At 41.5% G+C, this 16263-nt stretch overlaps 1 protein-coding gene and 1 long non-coding RNA gene across 2 annotated transcripts in view; one reads left to right on the plus strand and one right to left on the minus strand.

Annotated features, from left to right (window-relative positions):
* The window catches only part of LOC309631135, a 96502-nt gene that overhangs the window by 29957 nt on the left and 50282 nt on the right, over window positions 1–16263 (plus strand). The gene's annotated exons all lie outside the window — the stretch shown is intronic.
* The window catches only part of LOC309630904 (cyclin-dependent kinase 15-like), a gene marked incomplete at its 5' end in the record, with an annotated part of 36908 nt that continues 32183 nt past the window's right edge, over window positions 11539–16263 (minus strand). The window contains 2 exons of the mRNA XM_082396759.1: window positions 11539–12389; window positions 14799–14940. Coding sequence (XP_082252885.1) covers window positions 14831–14940 — 110 coding nt within the window. The 3' untranslated portion in view covers window positions 11539–12389; window positions 14799–14830. The remainder of the gene's footprint in view (window positions 12390–14798; window positions 14941–16263) is intronic.

Here is a 16263-nt window from a genome sequence, read left to right on the forward strand (position 1 = left end):
GGCACCAAGGCCTAGTGGTGCTGGATGTTTGGCACAAAGAGCCTCCTGGATTTTCCATCCCCACATCTGTGGCCAGTGCCCCTGGCTGTCCCCTTTGCACCGCCTGAGCAGCCTTCCTGACTTCTAAGCCAGTCACTCCGGGTCACCAGGGAAACTCCACACTAGACTGCCCTGAAAGCTGAAAGTGGTTTTCAGACCTCTTGGGAGTGATTCAGACCAGGAGGACACTCTATTGAAGTGATTTGTTGTTGTTGTTGTTGTTAAAGAGGCTTATTTATGCAATCCTATCTGCTAACCACTTTTATCTGTTGTTGCTTGAATAAGAACTTGTTAAATGACCCAAATTGTGCCTTCTACCTGCCTTTTGAAAGGACAGAGTAACAAATGTAAATGCGTATTGGGTAAATGTGCTTTATTTTCCAAGGGAGGAACTATATGATCTGGAACTGAAAATGCTCAAAGGTGCCACCCATGATTTTTTTTTCCCTGAAATTCTTTTCCACCTGCCAGCTTCTCACCTCATGGAAAGTCAGGTGCTGTCCTACTTATAGTGCTTACTCAACAAGTCGCTGATGGGGCCAACTTTTACAAACATGGACTTGTATTCCTACTTGGTCAGCATCAATTTGTAACTCAGAAAGTCTTTGTTAAATATTGAAATTAAAATGGCTTTCCTGTGGGGTTATTTCCATTTCTTCATCTGTAACTAAGGAGCTTTAAGGTGATCTCTAAGATACCTTCCAGCTGCCAAGATTGTGATTCTGTCTTGTAAGATGGGCAAATGTGTGAGTCCTTCTATGACGCCACACAGCAAGCCATCATTCGAACTCAAATACTATTTATTTCATTCATTAGCTTAATAAATGCTGTTGAGTGAGGGGCTGAATTAATTAATGAATGCCTACTGGGTTCCCAGCCCCAGGGAACACGCAGATAAATAAGACAGCTTCTGCCCGTCAAGAGCTCACGCTCTGAAGGGGGAGACAGATGTGTAAACAGATGTGCTGCTCAGTTCGACTTTCTTTGTTTTCAGTTAGTTTTACCTATTATGATAATAACAACTTTAATTTATTTCATGCCTGCTCTGCGTCAAGCACTCTGCTGGGTGCTGTACAATGAGTTCTCACACTCACTCTACAAAGTATGTATTATTGACGCTATTTTAAAGATTAGAAAACAAAGGTCAAATACTTAGGTCTGGTTAACTCCTTGTCCACATTGTAATAGGAGCTACATGAGCTTTACTGTTTCTGGAAAGAAAAGCCAAAGGACACCATGATTCCATCTCAGTGAAAGGCAGCAAGTGTGGTTGATTTTATTTTCGATTTATTCACTTAAACAACGTTTATTGAGCACCTTCTCAGTGTCAGTAAAATTTAAAAGCTAAGTATTCTTCTGACCTGCTCCTGGTGCAGACAGTTTTAGCAAAGGAGAAAAAGAAGTGTCAACTAATGATTATACCAAAATGGGACCAATACTCTGATGGAAAAGCAACAGAGTGTTCTGGGATCCCAGAGGAGAGAGCAGCTATCTCAGGGCTGGAGCAGTCAGGGAGGGTGACCTTTGAGCTGAGTTTTGAAGGATAGATAGGAATTCATCAGGCAAAAGGAAGAAGGGTGCTCCTAGCAGAGGGAACAGAAAGTACAAAAGCCTAGTGATACGAACAGAACACCGCATTTGGGGAATGATGAGCAATTCTGTGTGGCTGAGTGTAGAGGGAGTGAACGAGCCTTGAGGATGGAGGAGCCAGATGGAGAGGTCGAGTGGGGCCACGTTGAAGGGTCCTGTTCAGAATTTATCTTTTGACTGATGAAGTCTTTTCTAGGGGGGATGGTGACATCATCTGATTTGCTTCAGTGCAGAACAGTGATTAGCAGTCCTGGCTACACATCAGAATAACATGAGGAGCTTTAAAAAATCCTGATGCCTAATGCTGCACACCAGATCAATTAAATAAGAATTCCTGGGAGCAGGACTCAGGCATTTGGTATTTTAAAAAAAACGCTCCAGGTGATTCCGATGTGCAGCCAAGGTTGAGAACAACTGGTGTGGAGAAAACTCCAGGGAAGAAAGAAGTTGGTGACTGGGAGGCCAGTTAGGGGACTACTGGAGGCCTGGAGAACTCCTCCAGGGCAGTGGTTCTTGAACTTCAGTGCATCAGGATCACCTGGAAGGCTTGTTAACTTGCTGGGCCCCAGCACCCAGCTTCTGATTTGGGAGGTCTGGGGCGGGGCCGGAGAATGTGCATTTCTCACCATTTCCCAGGTGGTGCTGATACTGCTGTTGCAGGGACCTCACTTTGAGAACCACAGGTCTGTGGCCAGGCAGTGGGATGGAGAGGAGAAAATGGACTGGGAGGTATTTTGGAGGCAGGGAGAAGGGGATCTGGCAACGGGGTGAATGACAATGCAAGGCAATTAATCAAAATGGGAATGGAGAAGACCTTTTTGCTCTGTTTATGATATGGAGGGAGAAGATTTCGGACATGTAGGACTAGACGTATTTGTTGGAAAGATCTAAGTGAAGGCACCTAGTCCGCAGCTGGGGATACTTCTCTAGCTATCTGGAAGAAGTGAGGCAAATTCTGGAGCAAATCAGGACCTCGGATTTAGCCTAACTCAAGATAGACATGAACTGTTGACTGTATATAGCTTGAGAATATATCAATATATTACTTCTATTGCTGCCATTTTTTTCTGGTATGTTTAATCAATAAAAGATGGTGGTGATGTCTTTGTAGCCGGTCTGAAAAAAAAAAAAAAGAGATCCACATGATACATAAGCCATTAAACCTGGTCGTTAAGTATACATAGGTCAAAAGTTAAAACTGCCAGACTTCTCTGGTGGCGCAGTGGTTAAGAATCTGCCTGCAAAGGCAGGGGACACGGGTTCGAGCCCTGGTCTGGGAAGATCCCACATGCCGCGGAGCAACTAAGCCCGTGTGCCACAACTACTGAGCCTGCACTCTAGAGCCCGTGAGCCACAACTACTGAGCCCATGAGCCACAACTTCTGAAGCCCGCGCACCTAGAGCCTGTGCTCCGCAACAAGAGAAGCCACCGCCATGAGAAGCCCGCGCACCACAATGAAGGGTAGCCCCCGCTCGCCGCAACTAGAGAAAGCCCGCATGCAGCAACGAAGACCCAACACAGCCAAAAATAAGTAAATACATAAATAAATTAATTAATTAAAAAAAAATGTTAAAACTGCCTCCCCCAGTTTTTCCCATTTATCTTCGCACATGAATTTGAAAAGCAAAAATAACCTCTGTTTCTCTATTATATTGATAATTATTACGTTTTCCGCTTATTTGTGAGAAGAATCCAAGGCATTTTGCTGAGCCTCAGTTTCCCCAGTGGGCTGGATTTAGTAACTGCCAAGGACCCTTCCAACTCCAGGGTTCCATGAGTTTGCCTTTGACTTGGTGTCAGGTTTGCCAGAAGGATCTTCAGGAGCTGGTAACACTGGAAAAGTTTTTTTTTTTTTTTGCCCATTTGAATTTAACTTTCTTAGAGTACATTTCTATCAAAAAAATAGTAAGGCCCTATTGTCAGAGCTCTGTCCTTAAAGGTATTTCCAAACTTGTTTCTTATTCCTCATTTGACAAGTGCTGTCACAGAGCTCCATCACTCCTGCACGAACAGCTACCAATAAACAGAAAATTATTTCCAACCAGCTAACATGCTGTTTACTTTCCAGAAAAATTGCACTTTCCTATCTGACAGTTGATCAAGGGGTATCCCGCTGCTGTCAGCAGGGAGAAATGTTTAAACACAGAGATGGGAGTTTAAACATTTTCTCATTATCACAGAATAAGGGGGAAAAAACCACAAATAAATAAATAAGTAAAAATGGCATCCAGACTCTCTAACCCCCTGCTGGGAGCGTAATGAAGCTGTGTCATGTGACCCAAAGGAGTGGGCTTTTATCTCTGGCCTCAGTTCTGTTACTCAAGTGACACCTGTCACATGACCCAACTTTGGTCTTTTATCTGCCTTCCCCAGGCACCCTTGTGGGGAATTGTCTTTTCCAGAGATGTGTGGCCTGTGGTGGCCATTGTAGTGGGTTCTGTTAGTGCCATTAGCCTGGCCCTTTGCATTTCCTGCCTCAAATCCCCTGCATCTCTCCTCAAACATTGCTTAAACATAAGAAAGTATGAAACACCTGCAAAACTAAAATAAAGACAAAAAAAAAAATCTCAGAAAGGACCAAAAAATTCAGTGCCATTATTATATTTCATGCAAGTTTGCAGGAATGGAATTTGGAGAGAAACAAATTTTAAAGCACTAATATTCATGTCCGAATGTTTATTAGAGCAGGTGGTTGATAAAACCCAAGTACACTTCATTATAAAAATGTCTGCAATTTTAACTAGCCAGGCTCACCAGGGAGAACCACAAACAACCAGCACCAGGTGTTGTGGCTTTTCCTTCCCCAACTTCATTCTAAACCCCAATCTAACCCTTTTACTCCTTTGCTTTGTTTCTTATTTTCCTCCTGGCCTCCTGCCTCCCCTTGCTAGCTAGAACCCCATGGAGCTGAACCTTTCATTTTCCTGGTCTATTTATCTTCCGCTCTCCCATGACGGCTACCGACATCCGTCATGACCACCACCTCCATACACATCACCCACCACCACAAGTTAGCTGATTTTCATGGTGCTTCCTGTCTTCCAGGCACTATTCAAAATACTTTAAATGTATTAAATCCTTTGATCCTCGCAAGCAACTCTGTGACACAGATATTATCATCGTCCTCATTTTACAAAGGAAGAAATGAGAGCACAGAGAAGTGAAGTAACTTGCCCAAGGTCACACAGCTACTTAGTGCAGAGCCAGATCCAAAAGCAGTCTGGATCTTGATCCTGCTCAATGCTGAGCAATCTTCAGAACTTTTCTAAATCTTGACCCACGTACTTTTCTTTTTTCCGATCACAGAGGATACGTGTCTCTTATCCTCTTCCAGGCAAACGTAAACTCTTAATCTCATTTCCTTCAATCTCTGATTCTTCACTGATTCATTCATTTATGTATTCCACAAATGGTTATTAAACACCGATTATGTGTCATGCACAATTCTAGATGCTTGTGATATATCAGTGAACAAAACATTAAAATTTGCTCCTGTGGGATTTACTTTCTAGGAGGGGGAGAGAGCAAATACACTTGACCCTTGAACAACATGAGTTTGAACATGGGTCCACTTATATGCAGATTTTTTTTTCAGTAGTAAATACTACAGTACTACAAGATCTGCGGTTGGTTGAATCCATGGATGTGGAGGAACCACCAATAGAGTACCGACTGTAAGTTATTTTCAGATTTTTGACTGTGCAGAGGGTCAGTGCCCCTAATCCCTGAGTTTTTCAAGGGTCAATTGTAAACAATAAATATAAAACATCAGTATGTCATATATGAAAAAAAACAAAAAAACAAAAAACCCAGATCAGGTCAAGGGAGTAAAGGAGTGTGGGGTTGCAATGAAACAAATGGCAGAGGAGTTCATTCACTCAAAAGATATTTATCAAGGTCCTACGATGTACAAGGGACTATTCAAGGTGCTTGAAATACATTAGTGAATAAAACAAAGTTTCCTATCCTCAAGGAGCTTACATTTTAGTAGGGGTGAGAAAAACAATAAACATCGTAAATCAGTAAACCATAAATTATACAGCATGAAAGCCAGCAATAACAGGCTTTAGAAAAAGCCACCAGGGTAAGGGGGATTTGTGTGCAGGAGGCTTGGGTGTTGAATAGGGTGGCAGGTGTAGGCTTCGCGGATAGATGACATTGGAGCAAGTCTTGAAGTTGGCAAGGGAGTTGGCTGTGTGGATATTTGGGGGAAAACGTTCCAGGCAGAAGAAAGAGCCAGGCAGAAGCCCAAGGAGGGAGCATGCCCAGTGTATTTAGACTGTCCACTGATTCTCCCAACTTCTTTCTTTCTTTTTCCTTCACTCCATAAAATGCATAGTTCTCTCCTGTGCTAAAAAAAAAAAAAAAAAGTAAAGAAAAGGCACCCTCTTACTGCTTCCACATTCTAGCTAGTACTCCATCTTTTTCATCCTTTTGTGCTAGTTTCTGAAAGATATGTCCTGCTTCTACTTTCTTACCATTCACTCTCTCTTTAATCCGTTGTATCTTTCTATGACCACCATTTCGCAGAAGCTGCTCCCTTAGAGGTCACCCATGACCAGTAGCCACCAAAATCCATGGCCTGCCTTGGTTTACACCCCTCTGACATTTTCTCTGTGGGCCCCTCAGTCTTGGAACACTCTTCTTGACTTTTATCACCCAGAATGATTCCAGTTTTCTGCCCCACCCCTCCAATTTCTAGCCATTAATACTTTGTTTCCTTTGCGAATTCTTCTTTCTTCCACCCTTGTGCTTCTTCTCTTTGTATATGTTCTCTTGGGGAATCACATCTTTGGGACTTCAGTGACATGTATGTAGGTGATGCCCACATATAGCCAGTCTTCATTTCCTAGTCCCAGGTCAGCAGTTCCAATCATCTGATGCACACCTCCAACTGAAGATGTCCAGAAATGAACACATAGCCTCCTCTCCTGAACTAATTGCTTGACTAAAAATGATATAACAAGTCGTCCAGGCCCACAGACGGAAAACCTTACAGCCATTCTTCCTCTCCCACCACTCCCTGCACCATTACACCCCACAGATAGTTGCCGTGGCAGATTCTTTGGTCGACTGTTCAACAGTCATTCCTCACTTCTTCCCCAGTTAAGAGAAAACTGATTATTCAGGAACTTGCCCCTCAGGAAAGTGATCCCCGCTTCAGATCAGTAGCAAATCCTGACCATTCTAAAGCAGTCATCTAATTTCTCTTGCTGGCAGTTTAGGAGTGGATATGTGACTGTCTGTTCAGTAAGATGTGAAGAGAACTATGCTTTCTTTGAAAAATAAGCACACAGGAATAGACATCCTCTTCCTCTACTGGACATTGTCATACCTGTATGTGATGCCTGGGGCTGTGGCAGCATCTTGTGACCATGATAGGAAGCAGCCTGAGAATTAAGGCAATGAAGGACACCGAAGATGCAGTGAAGAAAGACGGAAGGAACCTGGGTTGTTGATGATGTCTTTGACCCATCAGTTAATCAATCCGGAAACCAGGTACTTCTGGATTTCTTATGTGACCTAATATCTTCATGGATTAAGCCACTGAATGGGGGTTTTCAATTTCTTACAGCCAAAAAACATCCTGTCCTTTCTTTACTTCCCACACACAGGGCTATCTTCTTTTCACCCTCCTCGCCACGCCCCCACCAATTGCCTGCCTGGAAAACTCTCACTTGAAGACAAAGATTAATTGTCATCTCCTCTATGACAGGGAGGACTGAAATGTCATTGGATCTTGTATTTATTTCCACCTAATGCCCCAGTTGACTACAAGATCCTTGGGGGAATGTTTTTATATTTCTACTGTCCAGATGTTTGTGGACTAAATTAATGAATAGATGGGAAGGATTATTTTATATCTTGGTTCAGTTTTGGGCTCCCGCAAGATTTTTCTTGTAATATCCAATGACAGTTCTTACAAAAGAAACAATTGTTTACAAGAATGCCAATAAACTTGGATGAATTCATTACCCAGCACCTCAGATCTTATACCAGGTGCCTATTAACCTACTTAGGGATGGAGAGGAGTTAGAAGTAGAAAATGTGAATAGATTCAGAGAGGATGGACTAAAATAAAACTACTCTGGGAAATCATTTATGAAAGGCATTGAGAGTAACAAAAAGATGTCAGTCAATGTAACCTTCAGGGAAGTCTGAGCACTTTGGTTCTAAGAAATGTAACTGCTCAGAGTAATTTATTTTTTCTCCGGAAGTTAACTTCCATTGAATGTTCCCAGAGATTTCATTATAAAAAGGCAAAATTTTTTGAGAATAACTCCAAGGTGGTATTGGATGTGCACTTAAAATATCAAGAAATGTTAGAAGACAACGTTACCAACTCTCATAAAAATCCTATCACTCTATGTCAGCACTGTTCAGCAAAACTTTCTGCAATAATGGAAATGTTCTATATCTGCATTGTGCATTATGGTAGCCACTAGCCACATGTGGCTATGGAGGCCTTGAAATGTGGTTAGTGTGACTGAGGAACTAAATTTGATCTTGATTAAATTTAAATATAAATAGTCACATGTAGGTAGTAACTGCCATGTTGGACAGAGACCAACATGTTTTATGTGTCCTAGAATAGTCAGGATAGGCTAGGTGATACTGCAGTAACAAATAATCTCCAAATATTAATGGATTAAAACAAAGTTTTATTTCTCTTTCTCACTATATATTCATTATACATCATCTGGGGACTCCGTTCTACATCCTTTCATTCTGGGACCATCTTGAATGCTGCTGGTCACTGTAACAGAGGGAAAAATAAAGAGAGATCTGGAGGGTCTTGCACTGGCAATCAAATAAATGCTTGATTCAGAAGTGATACCTATCACTTCCACTCACAATTCATTGGCCAGCACTAATCGTACAGCCCTATTCATCCACCAGAGAGCCAGGAAGTGCCATCCAATTATGGAGTCTGGGAGACAGAAATACTAGGTGAGTAGCACTAGTGACTGAAATAGTAAGCATTATTAAATAACTAATACATCTAACTGAACAAAAATAGCTCATGTTTTTTAAAGTCAGGTATATGCCTATACAAAGGAATCAACAAAAACATGGGAGGAAAAAAATATGCACAAACACCAGGAATGCTCCTTTGACAGAATCAAGGAAGAAACGAAGATTAGAATAATGTTTTGGTGTTTCATATCTAATTTTTATTAAGCTCTTGAATAGGCAAATCCATTCATTAAAGGAGAAAAAGAAGGAAACACAAGCATGATTTATCTTCCATTATAATTAAAGAGAATAATTTTGTCAATTTTTACTTTTTAAAAAATCCTTAAAAAAAACCCAAAAACGAGCCTACCTGTTCTTACAACAATAGGATCTTACTATAATTCCAAGTATAGTCTGTCCACAGCTCTTCAAAAGCCCTTATTAGACATCTTTGAATTAGATGGGACCTTAGGGGTCAGCTATTCTAATTTCCAATATGGGAATCCCTCCTACAGCTTTCTATCTCTTTTGGGGCACAAAGGAAGTCTACTACTGCTGTGGGAGCTCATTTCATTGGTGGACAGGTGAAATTTTTGGAGAACTCTTCCTGCTGTATCAAAAATATCATCTCTGAGCTTTCAATGTACGTATTTGTCCCGGCTCTACAGCCACCCAGCAGAGAGCCAGCCCCTTTGCTCCATGAGAACCCTCAATTCCTTGAAGGGAATTTCTCTGCCCCTGCGTTTTCCCTTTTTGGAGTATTCCTTCTTGTGCCCTGCTCTCTGTACCCTCTGTTCTCCTAGCAGCCCTCCTTGGAGCGTGCAGCCCAGACTTTGGGGACGGAGTCTGAGCATCAAATCCTAGATGCTTAAATTCAGTTCTGTGTTCTTCTCTGCAAGGCGGAGAATAATTACACCTACCTCTTACTTGTTAAGAGGATTAAACAGGATTAAATCTGAAAACTAATAGATGCACAATAAATATTTACTTCAATATGATGTTTCTTTTAAAGTGTGATGGGTAGAGTGAAATTTAACAATAATTAAGATGTGATCTGACTAATTCCCTTCTCTGGGACACCCTCTTATTCCTTCATTTATATCACCCACAAGTATTAGCATTATCTTTTGTGGGCAGCCAGACATACTATTAATTCATATTATACTTAAAAGTGCCAACTTCCACTAAGCCTTACTTAACTTGTTGACATTTTAAGCCTAAAGTGTAAGAAATTAAACCAGATGAAATTTGATAGGAATGTATTGGCTGTTGCTCATCAGCTTTTTTTATTTTCTAGGGTTTTTTTTTTTTTTTTTTTGGTTTGGTTTTAATAGACTTTATTTTTCAGAGCAATTTTAGGTTCACAGCAATATTCAGCAGAAGGTACAGAGAGCTCCCATACACCCCTCCCCCCCACGTGCACAGCCTGCCCCATTACCGACGCCCTCCACAGAGTGCTACGGTTGTTACACTGTATGAACCTACATTGACTCATCATTATCATCCAAAGTCCATTTTACATTAGGATTCATTCTTGGTGTTGTATATTCTATGGGTTTGGACAAATTTTTGATGAATGACGTATATCTGTATCCACCATTTATAGTATCATACATAGTTACCCTGTCCTAAAAATCCTCTGTGCACCATCTATTCAACATTCCCTCCCTCCCCTAGCAACCACGGATCTTTTTACTGTCTCTATAGTTTTGCCTTTTCCAGAATGTCAAATAGTTGTAATGATGTAGTACGTGACTTTTAGATCGGCTTCTTTCACTTAGTAATATTCAGTTAGGGTTCCTCCACGTCTTTTCATGGCTTGATAGCTCCATTTCTTTTTAGTGTTGAATAATATTCTATTGTCTGGATGTACCACAGTCTATTTATCCACTTATCTACAGAAGGACATCTTGGTTGTTTTAAAGTTTTGGCGATTATGAATAAAGCTGCTATTAACATCTGTGTGCAGGTTTTTGTGTAGACATAACTTTTCAACTCCTTTGGGTAAATACAAAGGAGCATGATTGCTGGATCTATGGTAAGAGTATGCTTAGTTTTGTAAGAAACTGCCAAACGGTCTTCTAAAGTGGCTGTACCGTTTTGCACTTCCACCAACAATGAGAGTTCCTGTTGCTCCACATCCCTGGCAGCATTTGGTGCTGTCAGTGTTCTGGAATTTGATCATTCTAATAGGTGTGTAATGCTACACATTAGCTTTTAGCAAGATCTCAGGCTTTTGAATCATGATCCAATGTTAAATATCAGCTGCCTCTTCAAGAGTTGTGCATTCTACAGATTTGATAGGTACGTGATTACTGGAAAGATCACAGACATTGGAGACTGCCAGACCTCAGGTGTGTACCTTACCTCTGCTGTACTACCACAAAGGAGTTAGTTAACTTCTCTGAGCCTCAGTTTCCTCTTTTGTAAAATGGAAGTAATAAATGAGTAATAACAGTACTTACTTTAATGAGTTATATGAATAAATTGTGTGCCTTCTCTAGTTTTATTCAAGTGATTAATAATAAAAACATTTGACCAGAATAGGACTTAGGGCTGAAACTTGTACCACACCACTGCTGGCCTTTCTCCAGTAAGGCCACTGTTCTTTGGGCACATATATCTGCCTCATCATCCAGCCCACACAGTTTCATCTTTCAGGTATATCTGGACAGGCTTTGTCAAATGCCTTACTAAAATCAAATACTCAGTAAGGTAGATTTCTTTGGACTATCTGTGTACATTTTTCCTCCTTCCATCTCAGACTCTGAGTGCATAGGTACTATTTTTAAATTCTCTCTTAATTAGTTCCTCCTTGTTCTTCTAAAGGCTATATAGCAGTCTCTGGTTTCTAGGCTACTACATTTCCTGAGTAGATCATCCCCAGATGAAGTAATTTGAGTTTCCCCGGCTTCTTTTAGAAGGACCCATTGTAGAAAATGAAACACATGTTAGCCGAGACAGATCTCTCATTTTATTTGAGGCTTATGTGTGTGCACACAAGCATGTGTATCTCATGGTGCAACAGGACTTGAATTACAGCTTTGGAACTCTTTGCTCTTATCTATCTATTCAGTATCTCTGCCATCAAATCAGAGCTGAGATTACTCATCACTTTTGCTGTCATCACAGACAATTAGGATTCAGTAGAAGGAGACAGCCTGAAATTTAATTCTAACCAGCAGCTCAATCCAAACTCCCAAAATCTGGCTGGGATGGGGTGGTAATGTGTTTTGACAATCCAGTTAGTGAAGGAAGAAGCGCCCCCAAGAAATCATAACAAAGAGTCTTAAGCAAGACTCCTTTTGTTGACAACTTTATCCAAGAAACCACCTTCCCTGGAGACTTTTCTAAACTTTAGACTAATCCTCTCCTTGCCACAGAAGTCCTTTTGTTGCGGGAAATTGTAAGTGACCACAGGAGTGACAGGCCTCTGTAAGCACCAGCTCTGTCTCCAAAGTCTTTCAATTGTTGTCTCCCGTCTGTCCTGTTCTCCTTCTGGCCCAGGGATCACTCTATCAAATAACGAAATGAATGAAATTATTCAGAAGTTCTCTTCTCAGATGATTTCAATCTGTGTCTAATTTTTGAGCCAATCACTGTTAAATTCTAGGCAAATGACAACAGCAATAACCTTTCATTGCTTTTTCCTCAAGTATTATGCACTGTTGCCTTGAACATCATATTTAAAATATTCCACATCACAGGTGATGGTATAAAATCCTTGGTCCAGTGTGGAGTTAGATTTGAAGCTTCTTAGTAAGTGGAAGCAAATTAAAACGGAAACAGCAATACAGTAGCCCTGGAAGTGAATGAAGAATAAAAAAATCAGAATCATGAATAACAGATTGAGTAAGGAAACCTGTTAAATATTATTGCAAAGTTATTGATGGAATTATATATAAATATAGATGGATAGATAGATAGAAAAGGTGATAATAAATTTTAACAGAGGCAGCATCTTACCCCTGGTAATCAAAATCTATCTCCAAATGTACAAACTATCGTTATACCTCACCACACCCTAACTATTCAAAACACACCAAGCTTTGAAATAATATGTGTAAAGTGCCTGGCACATGGTATATACCCAGTAAATTTTAGTTCCATTTCTCTATTGTAGACATTAGCATACAGTTTTTCCATACCTGAAACTGACATTTTGAGGATCTTTTAAGAGTCTTAATTTTCAGGCATTGCTGCTAGTTATAAGTCCTAATATCCCAATTTACATTTTGAATATCCTGAAAAGTGAATATTTTAACATAAATTCAATTTAGTGGAAAAGATTTACAGGCCCCAAGTGTCCATGTGATTACCACTTTTAGTCCCTAACTCCAGCACTCCCAGATTTTGCTGATCCCAAGCCGTTTATTAAACAGTTTAATTGCTCCAGCTTCTCCCTGTTGTGGTTCATCTCCTGTGGGTTTTATCTCCTTACATTAGTACCAAGGGCCCAGGGACGTCGGGAGATTACTCCAGTGCACATTCCACCTGCCCCCTCCCTTCCTCAATGGCTGGCACAGACGCCAAGTTTGTCACGCTGCTTTTAATTGATTTTCTATTGTGACCAATTTACATCTACAGGTAATGAATGATTCTTTGCAGAAACTGACTGTAGTTCAGAGAGGCAGGGTAAGCTCCCTACCTTCTGGCAGGTTAGTAAAACAAAATAACAATAGAAATAATTGTTATTTCTTATGGGGCACCACCATATGAGACCATTTCCATCAATGTCTTTGATAATTTTATGAAGGGCAAATCCTAAAGTATACCCTATTCTCATAACTGGTGGGTTTAAAATGGCATAATTACACAGTAAAATTTCTGCTCTAGAAAATATTTTACTTGGGAAATACCATGTTATTATTGTATTGCCTATTGTAATTCCAATTTTATATCGTCAAAATATAAACTTCAGTATTTCATAAAATGCTCTGACGAAGAGCTATAATTCTAAACTTCCCTGATCTTTCCAAATTTCTAAATACAATGATCTTAGAAGATCCAAAAGGCAGACGTTCTTGATGCGTATATGCCTTTAACAGAGAAACTGGCAAAGAGCTGAATCCTGCCATGTGAATGACATTGGGGCAGGGGTGGTGCAGGGAGTATGCCAGTCATTACCATCTAGGCCCCAAAAGTTCTGCTAGGAAGCACAGCAAGCTGTGGTTGCCAGAGGCATGGCCAAATCATAGGTTAATGACTGTGGTCTGGGATATAGCCAGGGTCACTTACGGGGCTGGCTGGCTGGCTGTGTGCATGGGTCTCACCTTGATTCCTCTATCTAGATTGCTGTCCCCTCTACCCACCACGGAAGGCCCAGGATGAGTGCTCTTGTAAGGTCTAGGGATGTCTATACTATGGTGGCTTTTGGAGTTGTCCCACCTGCTTCCTGTGCCTACCAGCAGAACTCTTTAGGATGTGGTAGCTTTGGGGAAATCCTCTACAGCGCCCCTTCCTCTTCAAGATTACCTTGGAAGGCTGGGTTGCCCTGGGCTGATGGAGGAGACTCCTGAGAGCAGCTGAGTCTGTGACATTTGAGGATGGCTCCTCCCTCCCCATCAGGTCCTCATGGTTCCCAGAGCTCACCCTGGAGAGGACTCCCTGTAACCAATGGTGCAAAAAGGTGTAGCCTAAGAAGCCTGTAGCAGTGATGACTGGACACTCACAGGCCTCCGAAACCACCTCCTGGGTGGGGCTGGACTCTGAACCAGGTCTGCTCTGGCACCTGGGGGCAGGCTAGGTGGTAAATTGCAGCACTATGGTGACCAACCATCCTGGTTTACCCGGAACTGTGTCAATTTTGGCACCGAACATCCCACATCCCGGGACACCCCTTGGTCTCGAGCAAATGGGACAGTTGGTCACCCTGACCGCTGATTTTGTCCTATCAGCTGACAGCGAGAACTACGTAGTTAAGGGAATTTAACATGCCAGTGGAGTCCTGTATTCCAGTGTGTCAGCTCAAGGCCTTACGGTGACGTGTAAGGGTTGTCTCAGGAGTCTTACCAGTCCCCTGGCAGCGGGAGCTGATGCACACTGCCATCCTCCTTTCACAGCCTGTGAGGCCTAGGTCTCTGTGCCCAGAGTGGGAATGAAGAGCCAGGCACAGAACAGAGGTGCTCTGAACCCATGAACCAGGTCTTCACTGGACAGTGGTTGATTTTCAGTTCCATCCATAAGGAGCCACACAGCTGGAACCACTTACCTGGAAAATCTTGGTGATCTCGCCCTTTCTTTTCACCAGCATTTGCTAAACCCGGCTAGGTGGTGACCTTTCCGGTAGGAGGCCAAAAGGTCACACATTTCTGGCTTTAGCCTCACTCCTGAAACTGTAAATAAAGACTCCACTGTAGGGAAGAAAAGAGAAAAGCACCAACATAATATTTCCTGGGATTTTTCACGGTGTATTTTTTATGTCTGTTGTAATATTTGTCACCTGAAGAGACATCAAAACGTGAACCAGACTCATACACCAATAATTTATACTGACTCATGGATAACTCACATTACTGAATAGCTGTCAAGTGCCTCCTATTCAATTCACTTCAATTCAATTCACTTCAATGCATATTTACCAAATGAACACTTGGGTAAGGCACCTTGGTGCTGAAGGTGGTCAAAATAGGAGAAGAACTGGGAGCCACACACACACTAACAACAAGGGCCAAAATCAAGCCAAGGAGTCTGGACACGAGTCCCCGTGATGACAGGCAGTGAGCATGGTGCTGGGCTAGATAATGTTTTGGAAAGTTTCAAATTTCTGTGACATTAGATATATTTGGCAATCCATTTAAATAGACTCTACGGTGCAACTTTTGTAGATTAAAAAATGTTTTTGAAATATATGTATATTACCTATGCCCTCAGACTCATGTATTTGGTTAGCTCAGAATGCTGACAGTTTGCATTTTTATAAATGCCTGTGTTTGTTAAATGTGGGTTGTCCCTGGGTGCTTTACTATGCTAAACGTATGGGCCACGTCCTCTAAAAGTTAACATTTTAAGGGGCTCATCTGCAAAATGGGGATAAGAAAACTTGCGGGCAGATTGCTCTCAGCTTAGAGAAGATAATACGTGCCAAACGTCTTGGGTTGCTCTGATACACCATGTATCTTTAATAACCAGTAGCCATTGTTACAAGCATTAGCACAGATACCATCTGAGAAAAACATCGGGGGCAACAGCCACATTGTTACCAAAGCACATCCACAAAACCTGCTCAAGACATCCTTCCACTTGGGCACTGCTTTTCCAAGGTTCACAAGCTGCACAAACTGGGTTGCTCTGAATACCACACAGTTTCACAAAAAAAGAGAAGCTCTAGCTTTGGTGCACCGAAAGCATAAAATGCCGTAATAATATTGTTTGCTGGAAGCTATTCACACCCAAAGGGAAGAAATAAACCTGCAATGCTTACTCTGTCTTGGCTACCTTGGGTAAGCTGTGGCCCTGACTCCTTTGGTTTGGAGTTACATATTTGCTAGACTGGAAAGGTGAGACCTCAAGTCTTGTTGATATGCATAATGTATTTTCCCAGGTACATTATAACGCGCAATTTTGTAGTCTACTTTCTTTTATCTCGGGTCATAGTGTAAACAGTCAAACAGTTCAAATAAACAGTGCATATTAAACTTTACAGATTACTCTCAAATCGACTCAAGTCCAAACCA

This window comes from Balaenoptera borealis (genome assembly GCF_965194805.1).
Source record: "Balaenoptera borealis genome assembly, chromosome: 6".
Lineage (NCBI taxonomy): Eukaryota > Metazoa > Chordata > Mammalia > Artiodactyla > Balaenopteridae > Balaenoptera > Balaenoptera borealis.